The sequence below is a fragment of the Pleurodeles waltl genome, chromosome 10 (assembly GCF_031143425.1).
Source record: "Pleurodeles waltl isolate 20211129_DDA chromosome 10, aPleWal1.hap1.20221129, whole genome shotgun sequence".
Classification (NCBI taxonomy): Eukaryota; Metazoa; Chordata; class Amphibia; order Caudata; family Salamandridae; genus Pleurodeles; species Pleurodeles waltl.
This window is the reverse complement of record NC_090449.1, coordinates 125,338,168-125,355,985: the sequence shown is the minus strand read 5'-3', so window position 1 is coordinate 125,355,985 and position 17,818 is coordinate 125,338,168. Positions and strand designations below refer to the sequence as shown.

The 17,818-nt window shown below is 41.4% G+C and overlaps 1 protein-coding gene and 1 pseudogene across 2 annotated transcripts in view; one reads left to right on the top strand and one right to left on the bottom strand.

Annotated features, from left to right (window-relative positions):
* CARD11 (caspase recruitment domain family member 11) overlaps positions 1–17,818 on the top strand; it is a 538,982-nt gene that overhangs the window by 119,077 nt on the left and 402,087 nt on the right. For both annotated transcript variants that reach the window (XM_069209962.1, XM_069209961.1), the window contains exon 2: positions 8,970–9,185. In XM_069209962.1, coding sequence (XP_069066063.1) covers positions 8,984–9,185 — 202 coding nt within the window. In that variant the 5' untranslated portion in view covers positions 8,970–8,983. The remainder of the gene's footprint in view (positions 1–8,969; positions 9,186–17,818) is intronic.
* LOC138262525 (small nucleolar RNA SNORA35) lies at positions 13,837–13,959 on the bottom strand (annotated as a pseudogene).

The following is a 17,818-nucleotide window of genomic DNA, read 5'->3' as shown; positions in this document are numbered from 1 at the left end:
TAAGCAACAGAGCTAGAGCACCAGCATTCCACTACAGACATCACGGTTTGTCCCCGTGAGTGGCGGGGGAGTGGGGGAGGACGAGAAAGTTAACTTCGCCTTGTGAAGCAAAAATACCTTTCACAGCTGTGGGCCCAAATTTGCCTTTTTTAACCTCCACATCTGGATGGAAAATAATCACAGTTTATGTAGATCAGAATGATGTTCCCGAAAAGTAAAAGCATTTTGGAAAGCTGAAAAGCTGTTCTGATTGCTAATTACAGTCTCTCCACATGTGAACATGTAAACACACCGACATATGTTGTTTCTTTCTTGTATTACATCTTACCTTTTTGCGTCCTAATTACATTTACTGGTAATTAACATTTTACCTCGTAGTAAAAAAAATTCTCGGCCCCCAGTTTATGTGTTTCTAATTGATGTGGATTTTGAGCATCATTATGCCTCCTGTCTTGTCTATAAGCGCCACACTTGTCATTTTGTTATATGTGTAAGTAAGGGTGAGCAGAATGTGTCAATTTTCAGACTGATTAGTTTATCCGTCTACCTCGTTTTATTTACTTTGTCACTTCCACAAATAACATGCAAGTGCGAAAGATATTAGGTTGAGTGAAAAATCTCTTCTTTTATAGGACAAGGAATACATACGCCCAGATTCATTGAATTCAGGGCCTGATGTGTAAAAGGGGTTTACCATATCTATCTATGGGAAATTATGCTGGTGCATTTGAGCCTTAAATTGCACATTGGCCCTGCGTCACTTATGAGTGGTTCAGTAGCGTAGTACGGATGCCAAGGACCCTGGTGCAAGCAAGAAAAATGGTCTGACTGACTTCTGTTGTGGTAGTAAATTACAGTAATTATCAGTGCTCAGTAGGCCCCTTAGGACCCCAGGCTCTGGTACTATGCACCAACTGTGGCTACGCCTCCCTGTATTCACATTTTCTTTGAAAGCAGGTCTCTAATCAGAAATTAGAACTCTATTTAGTCTGAGATGTGGGGCGCGAGTGCAATGCTGCCCTGCATTTGCATTCTCTGTGGTGTCGCGGGCCAGTGACGCAACTGGTCACTGGGCACCACCAATGTCAGGGGGGGCGCGGCGAGAGGGAGGTCCTCGCATGCGCCCGGAAAAAAGTAAATACCCCCACCTGTATGATGAGTATTTGGTCTGCCCCGAGGTCAGGGGTAGATCTATAAGTAAAATAAAGAGGCGTGGTCGGGGGCAGAGGCGCACAGCAACAGAGCGAGGCACAACCTACTGTGCAAAGTGCTACGGGCCAGGGCCGCACCCGACCGCGTGGTTAAACCTACCACTATGTCCGTGGGGTCATTTGCAGACAGCCGACTGACGTAGTGTGACCGTACAACACTACAGTCTCTACGCCATGCGTATCAAAGCAGACAGCATGCTCACGCTGCCGTTAGGTGTTGGTTGCCATACGTCACATGGGCTGGTGACGGAGCTTACTGGTGTTAGCGTGCTCCTGCCTAAATACTCAAGTCGCCCAAGGGAGGAGAATAGACAAGTACAGGCCCTAAAGTTCCTGTTTCTGCAAGCCAGGGCCGGCTCTAGGGTGGTGCGACACGTGCAGCTGCACCAGGCGCTCTTCGGAGGAGGAGGGTGGGCAGCCATATTTAGAAATAACACGAGTTTTAAAAGCACGTGTTGCAGAGTTCTTTGAGTGTCCAGCAGCTGCAAAAAACAATAAAAATGTCAAGATAACTCTGGTCATTAATTTTCATGCTGGAAAGGATCAGAGTTGTTAATTGGCACTTTCTACTCATCATAAAGTAGCGCAGAATGTTAACGTGCCTGCTGCAAAGAACGTGTACCACGCAGATCATCAAAGTGTATTTTATGTGAACTGCTCAATGGGTTATTTTTTTTGGTCACAGAGATAGTAAGTAAGATGCTTTTAGAGCACGCGAATGCCTGTTGGTGTCTTGGCGCTAGCTACCAGAAAGAGCCACCAAAGTTGAAGAACTATTTGATCAAAGAAGTAAAAAGCCAGGCTTTCAGCTGTTTCCAGAATTGTGACAGATAGGTCTGAGCTCTAAGATGTAATGGTAGTGGGTTCCTCAATTTACAGGTAGAGTAGGGAAAGCTTCTACCGCTCCATCAAGCCTTCCTGATTCTGGGGATAACCACCATTTTGGCTGAGCTCCAGCAAAGATTGCGAGTGGGCAGGTGCCAGTAAAAAACTTTTGAAAGTAGGCAGCACCAAGTGCTTCTTGGGCCCAACAAAGGGCTTTGAACTTGATCCGCTCACAAAGTGGCAGAAAATGAAGACTAAAAATTGTTTGCGAAACAGAACTGAACTTTGTGAGTTTCATGAGTAAACGAGGAGCTGCATTTTGAAGGATTTTGTGTTTTTTCAATAGGGATTGCAGAAAGCTCACATATAGAGCACTGTAATAGTCTATCCTTGAGATGACTGTGCCACAATGACCGTTTTCTGGAGCTCTAGGGTGATAAAGAGAAAAATATTTTTCAAAATTCTTATTATGAAAAAACAGTAGGAAGTAACCTGGTTAATTTGATCAGCAAAACACAGCTTTCTGTTGAAGAGGACCCTACATTTTTGTTTTTTCGCACTGGTAGAGGGAATGTACAAAGGTTTGGAAGTCACCAGGAGATATTCCAAAAGGGGGTGTCATTATGAAGTAAGAGTACCTTGGTCTTATCAGAATTTAATTTAAGACAATTGTTCTTCATCCAACTGACGATATTCATCTTACAGTTGTTAAACTGTTTGGCCGCATCTTCTACTTAGATAAAATAGATATTTTCATCTGTGTATCGTCGGCATAAGAAATAACAGAGACATCACAGGTGTGGATCAAGCTGACCAAAGGGGTGACATAAATATTAAAAAGTGTGGGACTTAATAACGATCCTTGGGGTACCCCACATGGAAGAGAGAAAGGTTCTGAAAGTGAAGTCTCTGAATGTGACTACTTACTCTCCATAGGACAGAAAGGAACTTAGTAAGGAAAGTGTGAAGCCTTTAATGACAATACTTTCAAGCAGGTTGATCAGTAATGAGTGGTTAACAGTATCAAACATGGCCGAAAGGTCGAGCATAATCAGAGCCGCCTTCCCACCCTTGTCAACAGTGGATCTGATTTCCTCTGTGGCTGCCACTAGGGATGACTCAGTGCAGTGATTGGGTCTGAAACCATGTTGAGAGGGATCTAAAGGAAGACTTTCATCAAGGAAAGCCCTGAAATCCTCGCACATTTTCTTCTCTGATATCTTAGCTGGCAAAGGAAGGTTGAGATTGGCTGGTAATCCTTCACGTCATGGGGGTCAAGGGAGGGCTTTTTAAACAAAGGGAGTGCCAAAGCCTTTTTCCATGCTATCGAAAAGTGTCCAGAGACCAGGATGTTGATGCAAAAGTGCAGTAAAATGAACTGATACTGTGTCAGAGACCCTGTGAAGAACATGAAGGGGTCAGGAGCTCGAGTTTGCACCAGATTTGGTAGATTCAATGAGATTGGAACCTTCTCAGAGAGGAGAGTGAGGGTGTTGGATACAGGACCGGTGTTAGTGGTAGTGACATCTCCTAGCATATATGTGTGCTTAAAATCTTCCAGCGGTACAATGTTTTAATTAGAAGTGAAATCATTAAAGATGGCATTTACCTCATTTACTTATGATTGAAAACAGACGCTACTTTATTGCACAGAGATTGATCAGGACAGATGGTATTTTTGTTATTACAGTTAGATGGGGTTTTTAATGCTTTAAAATAACTCCTTAATTGAGTTAGCAGCATTAATTTTCTCAGTGAAGTATCTAGATTTTGGCACAGTGATTAGGGATTTGTAGTCTTTAATACGTAGTTTATATTTCTTTTTTTCATCAGGACAATAATCTTCCTTCAAAGTTTGTTTCTGGTGCCTAAATTGTTGTTCGAGATCTCTAATTTCAGGAGAATACCATGGAGCAAAAAGTACTCCTATGGTTTTTCATAGTTTGTACATGGGCCAACTGGGTAACTGCAGCGTCAATCCATTTGACACAATTAGCATACTCTGAGCCAATATAACTCCTTAGTGCGGGATGGGACCTCCCCACGATATCAAACTGTCAACTTACTGCCAGGGCCGCAATTTGAAATAGATAGATGCATTAAGGTTAGAGGAATTATTGGTAGGCACTTTAAGACTAAAGAATACAGCTTTGTGGTCTGTCTAAATTAGAGGCAGGACTTTTTCAACAGTTAAATCAGGGTTGCTTGTAAAGAGTCTATCTAACGTGTGGTTAGCCTGATGAGTAGTTAGGTTCACTCTCTGGGTGAGGTCAAAGCTGAGTAAACTAGCTACTTGGGAGTCTGTATCTCTATCTCGATTTCTAAGTAAATCTAAGTGAAAATTAAAATCACACTGGGCAGTAAAATTGGGGAACTCTATACAGCATTCCATGAAATTCATTGGAGTTTGGATGAAGTTGTCTCTGGGCCCAGGCGGGTGATAGATTAAAAGGCCATTGAAGGCACTAGTGTTGTTTAATTTCAAGTCAGACATAAGGGATTCACAGTCAAGATGAGTTGTAGGCTTGACCTTGGCCCTAGGATGGTGGCAATAAACAATAGCAATCCCTCTGGAGCGCTATAAAACAAATAAAATGCACATGAGGAGGTATGGAGAGATGAGGGGTTCCGGTGAAGCATGGTAGTGAGAGAATTCATGGAGAAGTAGTTTTTCTGGTGGGGGCACTTTTTTAGCGACCCGCTCCGGGGACAGTGACAGGTGGGGAGTTTGACTGGGGCGGTACACCTGTCAAACGATAACGCAGGTATCCTAAGGCGAGCTCAGGGTGGACAGAAACCTCCCACGGCGTAGAAGGGCGAAAGCTTGCTTGATCTCGATTTTCAGTATGAATACAGTCCATGAAAGCTTGGCGGTGCCAGCAAATATTGTTGAACTGGGCGCTAACAGCACTAAAGCCGGCCCAGCTGCCAACCTTTAGATTTGCCTTACAATTTGTAAATTAGAAGCAGGAATGTCAATCAGTACTGACCTATGGTGCAACTAGAGAGTGACCGAAGAGCTGGTCTAACAGGTCAATATGCCTCAGTCCATTGGCCATTTGTTGGCCTGTTTTATGGTCTGCCCGAGCTGTTTTATTGTTAATTTCACTGAAATTAAAACAAACAATTTCTGCAGCAAGCTCAGATTCATGCAGTTTCATAATTTGCAAAACCTCCATACAGAATGTCTTTAGAAGTTCAAAACTAGCCCAATTTACAAACTTGGGCAACTTTTTTTTTAACTATCCAAGTCGCTAAAAGGGGCCACATTTATTTTGGTGCCCGGGCCTATGTCCTGACTGTTGCAGAATGGGTCTGCATTCCAGACTGATCGTAGCTCTGTCCCTTGTCTCCATTGTTCCCTGTCCTCCACCAGCCCTTTTCTAGGGCAACCCTGTTAGGAGGGTGTCTATGGTGAGCCAGGCGTATGTTCCAATCAAACTTTTCGTGAATTCATCTGTGTTTGTTTGTGAATTGGGGATGCAATGGAATTTGTACCTGCAACACCCATGGCAATGCCCGGGAGCACTAAATATTTTTAGTACCATGAGGGATGCACTCATAGCACTTTGTACACATTTACAAGCTTTGTGTATGTTCAAATTCATTGTGAATGTCCACATGTGCAAAGTGCGTCCCAGGAGGAAGTCGGAGAAAAGGGGTTGTGATTAGGGCACATAGTGTTGATACAGTAATGAAAACATTGGAAGGCAGAGATCTCCTTTGTAGGTGCTGGACTGATTCACACATATTTTGCTTGGATTTTCTCTGTAGTACTCCTGGCGTAGTCCTGCAATTCAGGAATAAGTTAGTACTACTAAGAAAAAGTGACATATTCCTACATCAAAATCCTTGTGACTCAGGCTATTAATGGTGACACAAGCATTCTGCTCCAACGATCCAATGGTTCCTTTTCGGTTCTTCCCTATTTTTAATTTAGAATATCCCACCCCCTGAATCAGCATGCTAGCCACTCTGCTTTGGTCTATACCGATTTTTACATGTCTTCTCTTTTTTGCTTTATAGACCCTCACCTGTGGCTCTGGTCCACACCTTGGAAAAAGGCGCTCACAAACTGGATTAACTCTTTGCTACAGAAAGTTCACTGACAGAGTGGGCTTGTTAATTATTTATGAAGAATATTGGATTAGTGGTTTAACTTTGGATTCAAACAGTTTCATTTATAGAGCCACACTGCAGGTAAACTTGGTTTGTGGAGCGAAACTGTATATAATAAGATCAGTTTACACAAGTGGGCTTTATACCTTAATTTGGAGTAACTTTCCTGGATTTCACACTCAAAGAATTCACATCGGAGAGTTTCAGGAGGACTCCAATATGTGACCATTTTCCTGTACGGAAAATGCACGTGTGCAGAAATGTCACCCTAATGAACGTTTGCACTTAGTAGTTTTTTTGTTGTTTTCCAATGGGGAAAATATGTGTCCTCGTGCAGAAATCACTTCCCTTACAAGCCTAGCAATATTGAGAGTATGCCCTTTCACCTTAAAACTCTCCTTGCTTTGTCAGGTTATACAATCTATACGTGTTGTTAGGATGGTGAACTATATAATATCACTTTTGCTATTAAAATAGCACTTGTGGTTGAACTCTCTAAGTGCTAGAATAATGTTTGGGCTTGTACTTTTTGTTTCTTTTTCTTGTTCTTCACCTTTCAATAGCGCGTTAGAAGTTTTGCATGAGCAACTCTGGTCACTACGGCTGGTTTGTAGGTCTTCCAGGGTTGTCCACCCACAAAAATTGATGAGATCTCACCCTCAGAACTCACCAACATGAAATTTCACCAAGGTTTGAGGGTGGGTGGAGGGGAACAGATTAAATTGTCTACAGTAGTTGGTGCCCGGCATGTCAGATGCTGCTTTCTTCAGATGACTGAACTGACATACATTTAGCTTGTCCAGACTTGCAGAAAACGGGAATAGAAGGCCCTCCTAAATGGGAATGATATGCTTAAACAGCCTGGTTGCTGAAGGCAGCTAGTTTGTAAATTTGGGAGTCAGGCCCATCTTATTGCAAAGCACTAGCAACCCTACTCCTCATGGGAACAGTCTGTCCCTAACTGTGGAGTAAATAAGGTAAATAAATGTCTTACTTCTAGATTCACATATGAAAGTAATGCAAGTAAGAGACCGACATATCAGACAGGTATTGAAAAAAAAAACAAAGAAAACAACATATCAAACTCAAAAGTGCAGAAAAATGAAATGGCATTCTATTTTGATAAAGTAAAAGCAAATAAATAGAGAAACTGTTGAAAGAAGTGTATAAAATGCATAATTGTTTTTGAGAGGATTTGTAGTATTGGCAAAAGTGCAACAATACCCATAGTTAAAAGGGAAAAGAATCAGGTAAACCATATCATCTGCAGGAATTATCTCAATTCTAGTGTGCAATCACTTGAAATCTCTCATATTTAATCTAGAAGTGTTCTTCGAAAGGCCTTCGCTTATGCAGGACCGTTCAGTGTACACAGGGAATGCAAACATGGTAATGTGCATATTGTAGTGATGAGCGACTATGACATGCTTATTAATTTACGAACTTTCTGGTTATTTACTTATCACAATGCATTTTTTTTTGTTCTTTTGGATTTCAGTTCTTTATCGTAAGTAGCGGGTAGGTTGCAACAGCTAACTTCAGTATCACCACTTGTGGCTAGTGGACCTGAGGCTTTTCCAATGCTAGAATGTGCTGGTGTGTCCTAATAGTAGGTAGGTAGGTTTTGTTATGGGGTGTTCTGACAAGCATATGGAGCTCCTCATATGTGTGGTATGTCTGTTCAAGTAGCAAAACAAGGGAAAACGGCATGAGGTGTGGGCAGGCATGTTTTAAGTGACTGGTGCCCAAAACTTTCCTCCACTCCTGTGTTAGACTATTTACAAACCCAAAGATATCTGATCACATAACACTTGTACTTAGTCCATATAATGCCTTCCACTGGAATCACACTCCTTATATGATCTGTCCTATCCTACATACAGGCCAGTACATTTCAACACATCTTATCTTTCAGAAAAACTTGAGCTGCATGGCAAGAACAGAGCCCTAAGAAGCCAATCTCTTCTCTACCTCATTTCAGAAAGACCTAGATTCTTAAAAGGTCATTAACATGAAATGCTCCAAAGAACAGATCCACCCACATCGAATTTGCTTCTTCCGTACAAGCATTCAAACTGAACCTAAGGAAACACCGAGTAAATAAGCTTAGGTCTTTATTCCATCACTAATATGATTCCCTTCTCTTCGTCTATTACTCATTAGTGCCTAGACGTGTGGCCTATCTTCACAGACTCTTCCTACAATATGATGTACAGAGAGGTTGTCTAAAGACGTTGTTTCTTTCAGTGTAATAACCTGTACGCTAGTCTGTTTTCTGTGAGCCATCTCATAATTATGGTGTTGCTTACACTATTTGTATCCCTTTATGCCTGATCCATCTGCCAATCTTTATTGTTATCACGTCATGCCTCTAAGTATAGCACCCTACCACTCTAACTGGGGTGATGAAGCATTATATTAAAAACTATTAAATAAGATGAATAAAATATAGCAAACAGAGGTAAATTGGAATAGGTGCTCCAAGGAGAGGTAGAGGGGTGACAAAGAGGAAAGGTTGGTATCCATGGAGAGTGGGTTACTCATCAAGAATGAGTGAAGAATAGAGGTGAAAACTTGCACCCACCCAAAATGAAAGTCTGTGTAATTTTGAATGTTCATTTAATACGTTTTTCTATGATCATATGCTCTTCATTAATAAATTCTACATATTCCTGTAATCCCAAAGTTTAGGTATGGTGCATTTATCTGTTAAAAAAGGCAGGTGTGTCAGTAGATGCTGTTACGCTGTGAACTAGAAGAATTTCAGGTGTATGGCATGAATTTTACTCATCTGCCATGTAATTTCATTTTCAGGAGGAGATTACAGGATGGAGGACGGCATTGAGACTTTGAAAGATGAGGAGGAGGAGGCTTTGTGGGAGAATGTGGAGTGTAACCGGCATATGCTCACCCGCTATATTAACCCAGCCAAGTTGACCCCATATCTGCGGCAGTGTAAGGTCATCGATGAACAGGATGAAGATGAGGTCCTCAACTCCCACATGCTGCTCTCCAAGATTAACCGATCAGGTAACAGTGACTTTTGGTGACATCGGATGAACAGTACATGAACAACCCTTGATGTAAGCATGACTTGTATATGCAATCCAATTTGTACCACTGTTAGATATTTCAAAGCTCCAGAAGAATGCACCTTCTTTGTTAAAGCACATACCTGCGGTATATTGAGAATGGTAGATATATTATCATTTCTCTGGTTGATTTTGCATAACTGCAGACATACAATATAATACTGGAAATTGATTGCTCTAACTGTTTCATAGGATCTCCTCACTGGTCACAGAGTTAGCCCTTTTTCTGAACTACACATATGACACAACATGCAATAGGGAATAGGGGTGCAAGATGGGTGTGTAGAGCCACTATTTATAGGTAGAGCCACTATTCACAGGACAGTCTCCTACCACAATGTCAGAGTTTTAGTATTAACCACCACTTATAGAAACTTTACAATATCAGCTACTAACAGATTGTCAAGGAGTGTTGAATGCTAAATTTAAACTACCCTATACTTGCTCACCTTAATCATATGCTGATAGTAGATATTGTAGAGTAGATACAAGTGACCAATATTATTGACCTCTTTTTGTGATGTAAAACCTATGATTAAACCTCTTGATAAGGAGTCTGATGGGGTGCTTTTGGTGGCTATTGCAGAGACTGAATCAAACCAGATTAAAGCAAAGGAGTACCGTTTGTTTACAAAGGGTAAAGTAGTCTCTGGTGCGTTGGAGGTATCTCAGTCAACAGCTCCACAATCCTCACTAGCCCCCATTTCAATGATAAGCTTCGATTCTTCCTAGGTTGAGGTCTCTGTGTTCTAGGTATCACCCTGACTTGGATCAGAAACTTTTGGTCCAGCAAGAGATGTGACTGAGTCAGTGGCACCCTCAAGCCCCCTAGAAGGGCCGCAACAGAAGGATCAACAGCAGGATCTGTGTGCTAAGGCAGTCACAACGCAATGGGATGCTAAAACCATTCTTAATTTAATCTTGGAAGAGATCAGGGAAGTCAGAGCTTCACGGGTGATTGAAATAGCAGCCTTGCATGCCAGACTCTCTAAAATCTAAGGAACCATGACCCAGCTCCCAGAGAGACTGGAGAAAGCAGAGTCCAAAGTATCGGAAGTTTAAGATCAAGTTTCATAAACAAAAGTCTTTGCTCAAGTACAAGATAGAGGAACTTGAAAACCACTCACGGCTTGCAAATCTGTGCGTAAAAGGGGTTCCAAAGGGATGTGAGGGCTAGTAAGTTCTCCAATGGGTGGGTACATTCATAAAATTGCACGTTTTGCTGGAACACTCTGGTGATTTAACTATATCAAGAGCTCATCATGTTCCGGTTCACCTTTCCTCAAGCTCGAAATTTCCACATATCATCCTAGTCAATTTTTTGGAGTAAACGAACAAGTTCTAGCCAAAGCAATTAAGCAAAAACAGCTCTCAATACCTACATTAGCCCATTATATTTGCAGATATGTTGTCCTCAGCATCTCGACTTCGAAAGACTTTGTAAAAATGTTGCGTTTGTTTAAAGCACAGGATATTCAAGTGACTATTGCACAACAACCTAAATTGAAGGTGTTGGTCAACAGACAGTTTCATTTGTTTACTAGTGTGACAGAGGCTCAGGAGACCTTGCAGAAGATTTCTAATCAGTCTTAAGTGTATGTTTATGCCATAATGATGATGATGATGACTAACTTCACTGGGTTGCCGATTTGGATGGTTCTATGCAGTGCTTAATTTGTAAATAAAAAGGTGCCGGTGCCCAAAGCCCTCCTTTTAAACACGTGGCTGCTGCAATTAAATGGGTGAACACGGAATACTGAGGAGGCGTAATCCTGAAACCATCTCGGGCCTCTTCAATCCATTTACAGCCACTCCCTGCCCCTTCAGCACACTCTTGCAATTTTCAAATTTTTCCCTTTGTGACGCTTTTTCGTTTTTCTCTTCCTCCGTCTTTCTCATATGTGTCTTTTGCTCGCAGCAAATGCTTGAGGCAGAAGAATAAGCCCGGGCCCTCAAAAATAAGTGCCGGTGCTCAGCACCGGAAACAACAAGCACAATTAAGCACTGGTTCTATGGCTCCAGCTAAGTTCGCAGGAGGGTCAAATTTGTACTTGGTCCTAACCCTTGAATCTCCCATTCTACATGAGGAGGTAATTCACTCAAGACGAGCAGTAGATTATTAATCAATTAGTTTCAAACAATCTATCACATCATGGCTTTTGAGGATGGTATTTAAGTAGACGAAGCCTGTGCTACGTTTTGTGGCACTGGTGGGGCAGGAGTGAGAGGTAAGTGTGCTTAAGTGTGAAGTTCCATGGCACTCGTGGCTAAAGGAGCTGCGAGAGAGGTACTGTGGGCGATTTCCCTCTCATCGAGGTTAGGGTCTTTTTTTCTTTTTATTCCCCCTTTTTTTCTTTTTCTTCCATAGGGCACCATGGCATTTTTGGGGTGGGTTCCATGGGTGGTGAGGAACACACATAATTAAAATGAGTAGAATTGATACAGGGTTTAAATTGTTGAAGATTAGTGATATAAGAATGTTATTACCTAGGAAGTGACACCTAAGAAATGTGTTTTAACGTTAGATTTGTATATTGTTAACAGCATGCAAATGTATGTAAATATGGGTGGCTGATTAGATGGTTGGGCTCTTTTGCCTGGCAAAGTGATATTTTTACAAGTAACCCATCTTAAGAACAGCTGTCCGGATGTTTATATTCTGAAGCAGTACCCTCTCGCTTACTTTGCTTCGGCTCATTTAGCAGTGAGGGGGTTTGTGATATTTTGGGTAGTGGGCTTGACAGGTTGGTAAGAGATGTAATTAGAGATCCACAGGGTAGATGATTATGGCTGAAAGTTGTCACTAATGGGGCTCCATTAAATTTGGTCAATAACTACGCCTCCCTTTTTGATGAGGCAGACTCATTGTTACTGATTTATAATATTGCCATGGGAGCAGTGGGGTCGATAATTTTAGGAGGTTACTTTAAGTTCATCCAGGAGCTAGCCTTGGATACTTCAAATAAAGTTAAAAAGCAGCTGAAGCCCCAAACTAAAAAAGTCATGGATATGCTTAAGCGCAATTTTCAATTAATCAATCCATGACGGTGTGATCATCCAGGTATTTCACAATACACTTGTTTCTCACATAGATTTCAAACTGCCTCACACATTGATTTTTTCCTTATCTCTCACTATATAAAAAAAGGTGGGTTCCAATATTTGGGTTAACTCCTTCTCCGATGGGTATGGGGCACAGGCGTAGGTGGCAGCTGAACCAGTCCCTTCTCTCGAATTACAATTGGCTTCTAGAAATGAGGCAATTTATTCAGGACTTTTTCTGGTTAAATAGAGGTATGCCTTCCCCTTTTTCAGTGTGGGAAGCTTTTACGGCTTCAGCCCGGGGTCAGATTATTGCTTACAAGGCGCAGCAAAAGAAAGTACGTAGAGACCAAATAACACAGCTGCAATCATCTGTAGGCCAAGCCTTTCGTACCAAGAATAGTTATCAAGGTTTACAGCCCCAACAGACAACCATCTTAAAAGACCAAGCAAAACTTAAGGAACTTCTTTATTTTGGAACAACGTAATAGCTCCAGGGCATTTCAGCAATGGTTATATGAAGAAAGCCAACAGATCGAGAATTTGTTTGGCCTGGTCAACAAGGGTGAAGCAGGAAGCCGCGTTTGTTAGGGAATTACAGAGCCCTTCTACAGAAGAATTAGTCTTGGAAAAGGCCAAAGTGTCTAGACTTTTCCTGCAGCACTAAAAAACTGTCTATTAAACTGGCTCTTCGACCCCACAGTCAAGCATATCCCGATTTCTTCACTCCATTTGGCTACCTCGCCTGCCGGCTTCTCAGGCTGAAAAGTTCATCTATACCATATCAGCGACACAGGTTTTAAGAAGCTTTTGACACAATGGCCAGTGGAAAAGCTTGTGGCAACGATGGCTTCACGGTCGTATTTTAAAACAAGTTTTACTCCTGAACTTGTACATTTCTTGACGGATCTGTTTAACTTTGTGAAGGTCCATCACTTTTTAATGAATCCTTGATTGTCATTTTTTATATAGAAAGGTAAGAATCCTAGGGATGTTAATTTATGTAGACCCACCAGTTTACTTAATGCTGCTTACAAGCTCTTAATAAAAATATGAGCTATTCATATTACTTTGGTTACACAAGTCCTAATTCAAATAGATCAGACAGGTTTTGTGACTGGTCATTTGATGGCAGCAAATACGGGCCTTTTAATACATGTGCTGGACTACTTCTCAGTTAACCAGATCAGAGCAGCAGTTATTATGGGCCAGATGTAGGAAGGTTCCCTTTTGCGAGTTGCAAATTGCGAGTCCCAGCGACTCGCAATTTGCAACTCGCAAAAGGGAATGCAGAAAGATTTCTCAGACACCTTCTGCGACTCGCTATGGGGTCGCAAAGACCCACCTCATAAATACTTATGAGGTGGGTCGCAGTTTGCGACCCCATAGCGAGTCTAGGCACTCACGGGGATGGTGGCCTGCTGGAGACAGCAGACCACCATGTCCGTGACTGCTTTTCAATAAAGCAGTTTTTTTTTTTCTCTTTGCAGCCCGTTTTCCTTAAGGGAAAACAAACTGCAAATAGAAAAAATACCGAAACCTTTTTGTTTTGGGTTTTTTCCGAGTAGGCATTGGTCCATAGGACCACTGCCTGCTCTGAAAAAATATTTTTTTTTGCATTCACAAAGGGGAAGGGGTCCCATGGGGACCCCTTCCCGTTTGCGAATGAGTTACCATCCACTCCAAGTGGATGGTAACTGCGAGTTGATTTGCGACCGCTTTCGCGGTCACAAATCAACTCTACATCGCGGTGCGACTCGCAAATAGGAAGGGAACACCCCTTCCTATTTGCGAGTCTGAAACACATTTTGCGAGTCGGTACCGACTCGCAAAATGTGTTTCTGCATCGCGTAAGGGCTTTTGCGCCTCGCAAACGGCGTTTTTCGCCGTTTGCGAGGCGCAAAAGCCTTCCTATATCTGGCCCTAAGGTCGATTGCAGAGAAAGCATTTGACCTGGTTTTACGGTTTGAAGTAGTTTGTTATTCTTGCCCAATTTACTAGAATGCTGGTGAACCTATATCAAGGAGCACAAGCAAAGATTTTGTAAATTCTTATCTTGTGGTATCGGTGGCTATTAACAGGGGAACTCGTCAGAGCTGTCCTCTGTCTCTCATCCCATTTACTTTCTTTATAGAGCCTCTGGTGCCCAGGATACAGAGCAATAATGTGATTGAGGTCCCCATGTTGGGCATAGCTAAGTTAAAGATGTTCACCGATTACATCATTCTGTATTTGAAACTTGATAAGGAGAATGTCCAGAGGGTGTTGGACGAGTTTGAGCAGTTCAATGAGATTGGGGGCTATAAAATTAATCAAATTAAAACTGAGCTGCTTCTCTTTAATACTTCAAATAGCAATCTTCCTGTTTCTTTTCAGCAGCAAGCTCGTTCCTAAAGCCTGAAATGCTTTCTGGAGACATTTGTGACAAACAACTACTCCCAGGTCTTTTAATTGAATTATGTAGCGATGTTGAAGAAAATTAAGGGGCTACTTGACAGATGGGCACATCTTTCCCTGACATGGGTTGGCAGGGTAGCTCTCATTAAAATGTCCATTCTGCCTTTGCTTCTTTTTCTCTTCCCAGATGTTCCCATTAAAGTTATCAAGAGTTATTTCAGCGATCTGGATCTAATTTGTAGACATTTTGTTTGGAATGGGAAGGTACCTAGGGTAAAATACTCAACTGGATATTGCACAGGGTGGGTTGGCCCTTCCCCACGTTGAGACATACAATAAGGGGGCCTTTTTAGATGTTTCAACAAGAGCACTAGATGGAACAGGACGGTCAATTTCTTTTTTAATACACAAAACGATGCAGGGAGTTGAAACTCTACCATTTTTTAAATAAGGTTGCGAAATTCCCGAAAAAGACCAGATACGAGGTGCTGCAGCATCTAAGGGTCCGATTGTTAGCTGTATATCGCTCTAATCATATTCCATCAGGTTGCATGTACCTTCCGTTACATTAGTCCCAAAGTGCTGGGTTTTCAATTCCTCGTAATCAGATACTGTAATTCTTGTGGATTTAAGGAGTTGGGGCACTTTCTTTTAAGGGCTAAATACATTACATGCCAAGAACATTGTGCTCGGTGCACTGATCACTGCATGTGATTTTTTGTAAGCTATCAACAGATTATGCATTTTTTGAGGTTTTCAACAATCCAGTCAAGACACTCATCCTTCTGTACATCGCTTTTTAGGTCCAAGCTTCAGGGCATCACCAATTGGTATAGTCTACTACGCAATGAAGGTGTGCAGCAGCATGTTACAAGTTTCTTAGAGAAAATCTGGTCAACTGCACAATGTCGCCTCTTGGAGGAGCGCTTGCAGATTATATTGATAGAGTCTATAAGTCATTAAGAGCGGTACGTTTCAAAAGAATGTTGTTTTTATCCTGATGGATGGTTTGGTGTACCCCTGTAGCCCTTCAAAGAATGCTTCCATCAGTTGAGGATCGTTGCTTTCGATGTAATCAGTAGGACGCAAGGGCTTGGCTTCATATTTTTTACACTTGTCTCATCCTGTGGCACTTTTGGGAGCAGCTGTTTCCCCCTCTCAGTCTGGGGCTCCAGGTTAAGATAGACTCCGAACCTTCTTTGGTACTTTTTGGGCTTAGCAAGGAGAGCCAGGGCTCTAAAATTGGGAAATGGGAACAGGTGTTTTTATCAATTGCATTCTCTATAGCCCTTACTTGATCTTACAAGAGGTTAGAACTAATAGAATTCTAACAAGATTGGCTGAATAAAATGCTTAAAGCAAGGAAGTTTGATGAGGCGTACGCAAGACAGGTAGGGGTTTAAAGAGATTTGATGTCTCTTGTCACTGTCTTGATCTAATTGAAAAGGCGGGTCCCATTCTCTTTTAGCAGCACTTTTTGGGATAGAATGATGGTGCTGTCCTTCCCGGTACTTTAGGGTGCCGCAGGAGGTGTTTTTTGTTTTTAAGCCAACCTCATCCGAAAGTTGTTAAGTATGAGCTGGGAGCCAGGGCACGATAGCACCATAGTATCTTGGACTTTTTTGTTGCGTTTTTTAGTAAAATTGGTAGAAATGGTATGATGTTTCAACTTTGTAACTAAGGGTGGAATGAAGCATGCCGACACTTTATCTACTCCATTTGGACTGGGTAAGAACTTGAGTCCGCACTGAACTCTATTTTTATATTGTGCTTTTGGGTTATTGCATTTGTATTTTGCTGCTCTTTCACTTTAATTGTGCAAAACTGGGATTTATGATAGGATGTTTCAATTTTAATATCTTGGATTTCAGTGCACACAATTATATTTTGGATATTCAACATTTGATTCATCGTCTGATCTAGGGTATTATCTACCTTTTGACTGTTCCAATGCGAATTTTGCACAATCTTTATTCTTGATTTATAGTTAAGTCTGTTTGATTAATTATTTTATTCTTATTGTCGTTCATTATGTATTGAAGCCATTTCTTGACATGATTCTGATATAATCCTGTACAATCCTGCTCTATAAAAAATAACTTACATCATGTAAGCAGGGTGGTGACATTCACTTTACAATAGTTTTTAAATATTCATGAGTTGGATGTACAGATGGGCTCCATCCAGGGAGTTCGAGACAATGCTGTTTTACACTGATAAGGTGATTCTCCCCACTTCCATTTCATCCTTTTGGAGGTTACTGCTCATATCCAAACACGGCTTGTTTCCTTCCTGTGATTCTTCTCCTCAAAGTAAATAAACCAAATGATGTCTGGAATTTAATAGTAGAAGGCCAATGTCTAACCTCGTAGTACACCAGCATTTTCATTATTTTCTGGTGGGATTAATTAGTTTCAACATTTTCCTTTTGGATCGAGCTGTCAAACAAATGAAAGATCAATAACAATGCTTTGAAATATTTGGATCTGGATAATGTAAGTGAATCAACTTTTTTCCATTGTGGTCAGAGAGAAATGGAAAGTGGCTACAACTCCATGCAGCGGGCAAATCCTGTCTGTTGCATGTTTTATACCTTTTTGTCACAAACAGAAGTAGCCATCTTTTTTCAGTATTTTACCTATTCTCCATGTTGCTGTTTTAGGAAAGGGACTTATGCAAAAATGGAATGTTGGTGTGATGTCATGATAAGGTTATAGTACAACAGGGCCTTATCAGCTCGCTATATATATACAATTTGATGAGCAGTTTCACAACTGGAGACATGTATCCCTGGGCGGTTTAAGGGGGACGCAAGGATCCATTATGAAAAAACAATATGTTCATAAGTTGGGAAAATCATGCAACTGATTTACACTAGACAACTCCCAAAGAAAGACAACGTGGTGAAGCGTTGAAGATAGAATGGTTTAAACACATTAGCAAATTAAGTGATGTTTGGTCACCGTCAAAAGAGATATTATCCAAAAATGAAGTATGGCTCGTCTCTGATTCTTAACTTAAGAAATGTGACTCCTGAACTAAAAGTACTGAGAAAACTATTGAGGACACTATATTGCATCCTACACCTGTTATCATTTTTCTACTACCTCCTGCTCTCTAATTAATTTCATA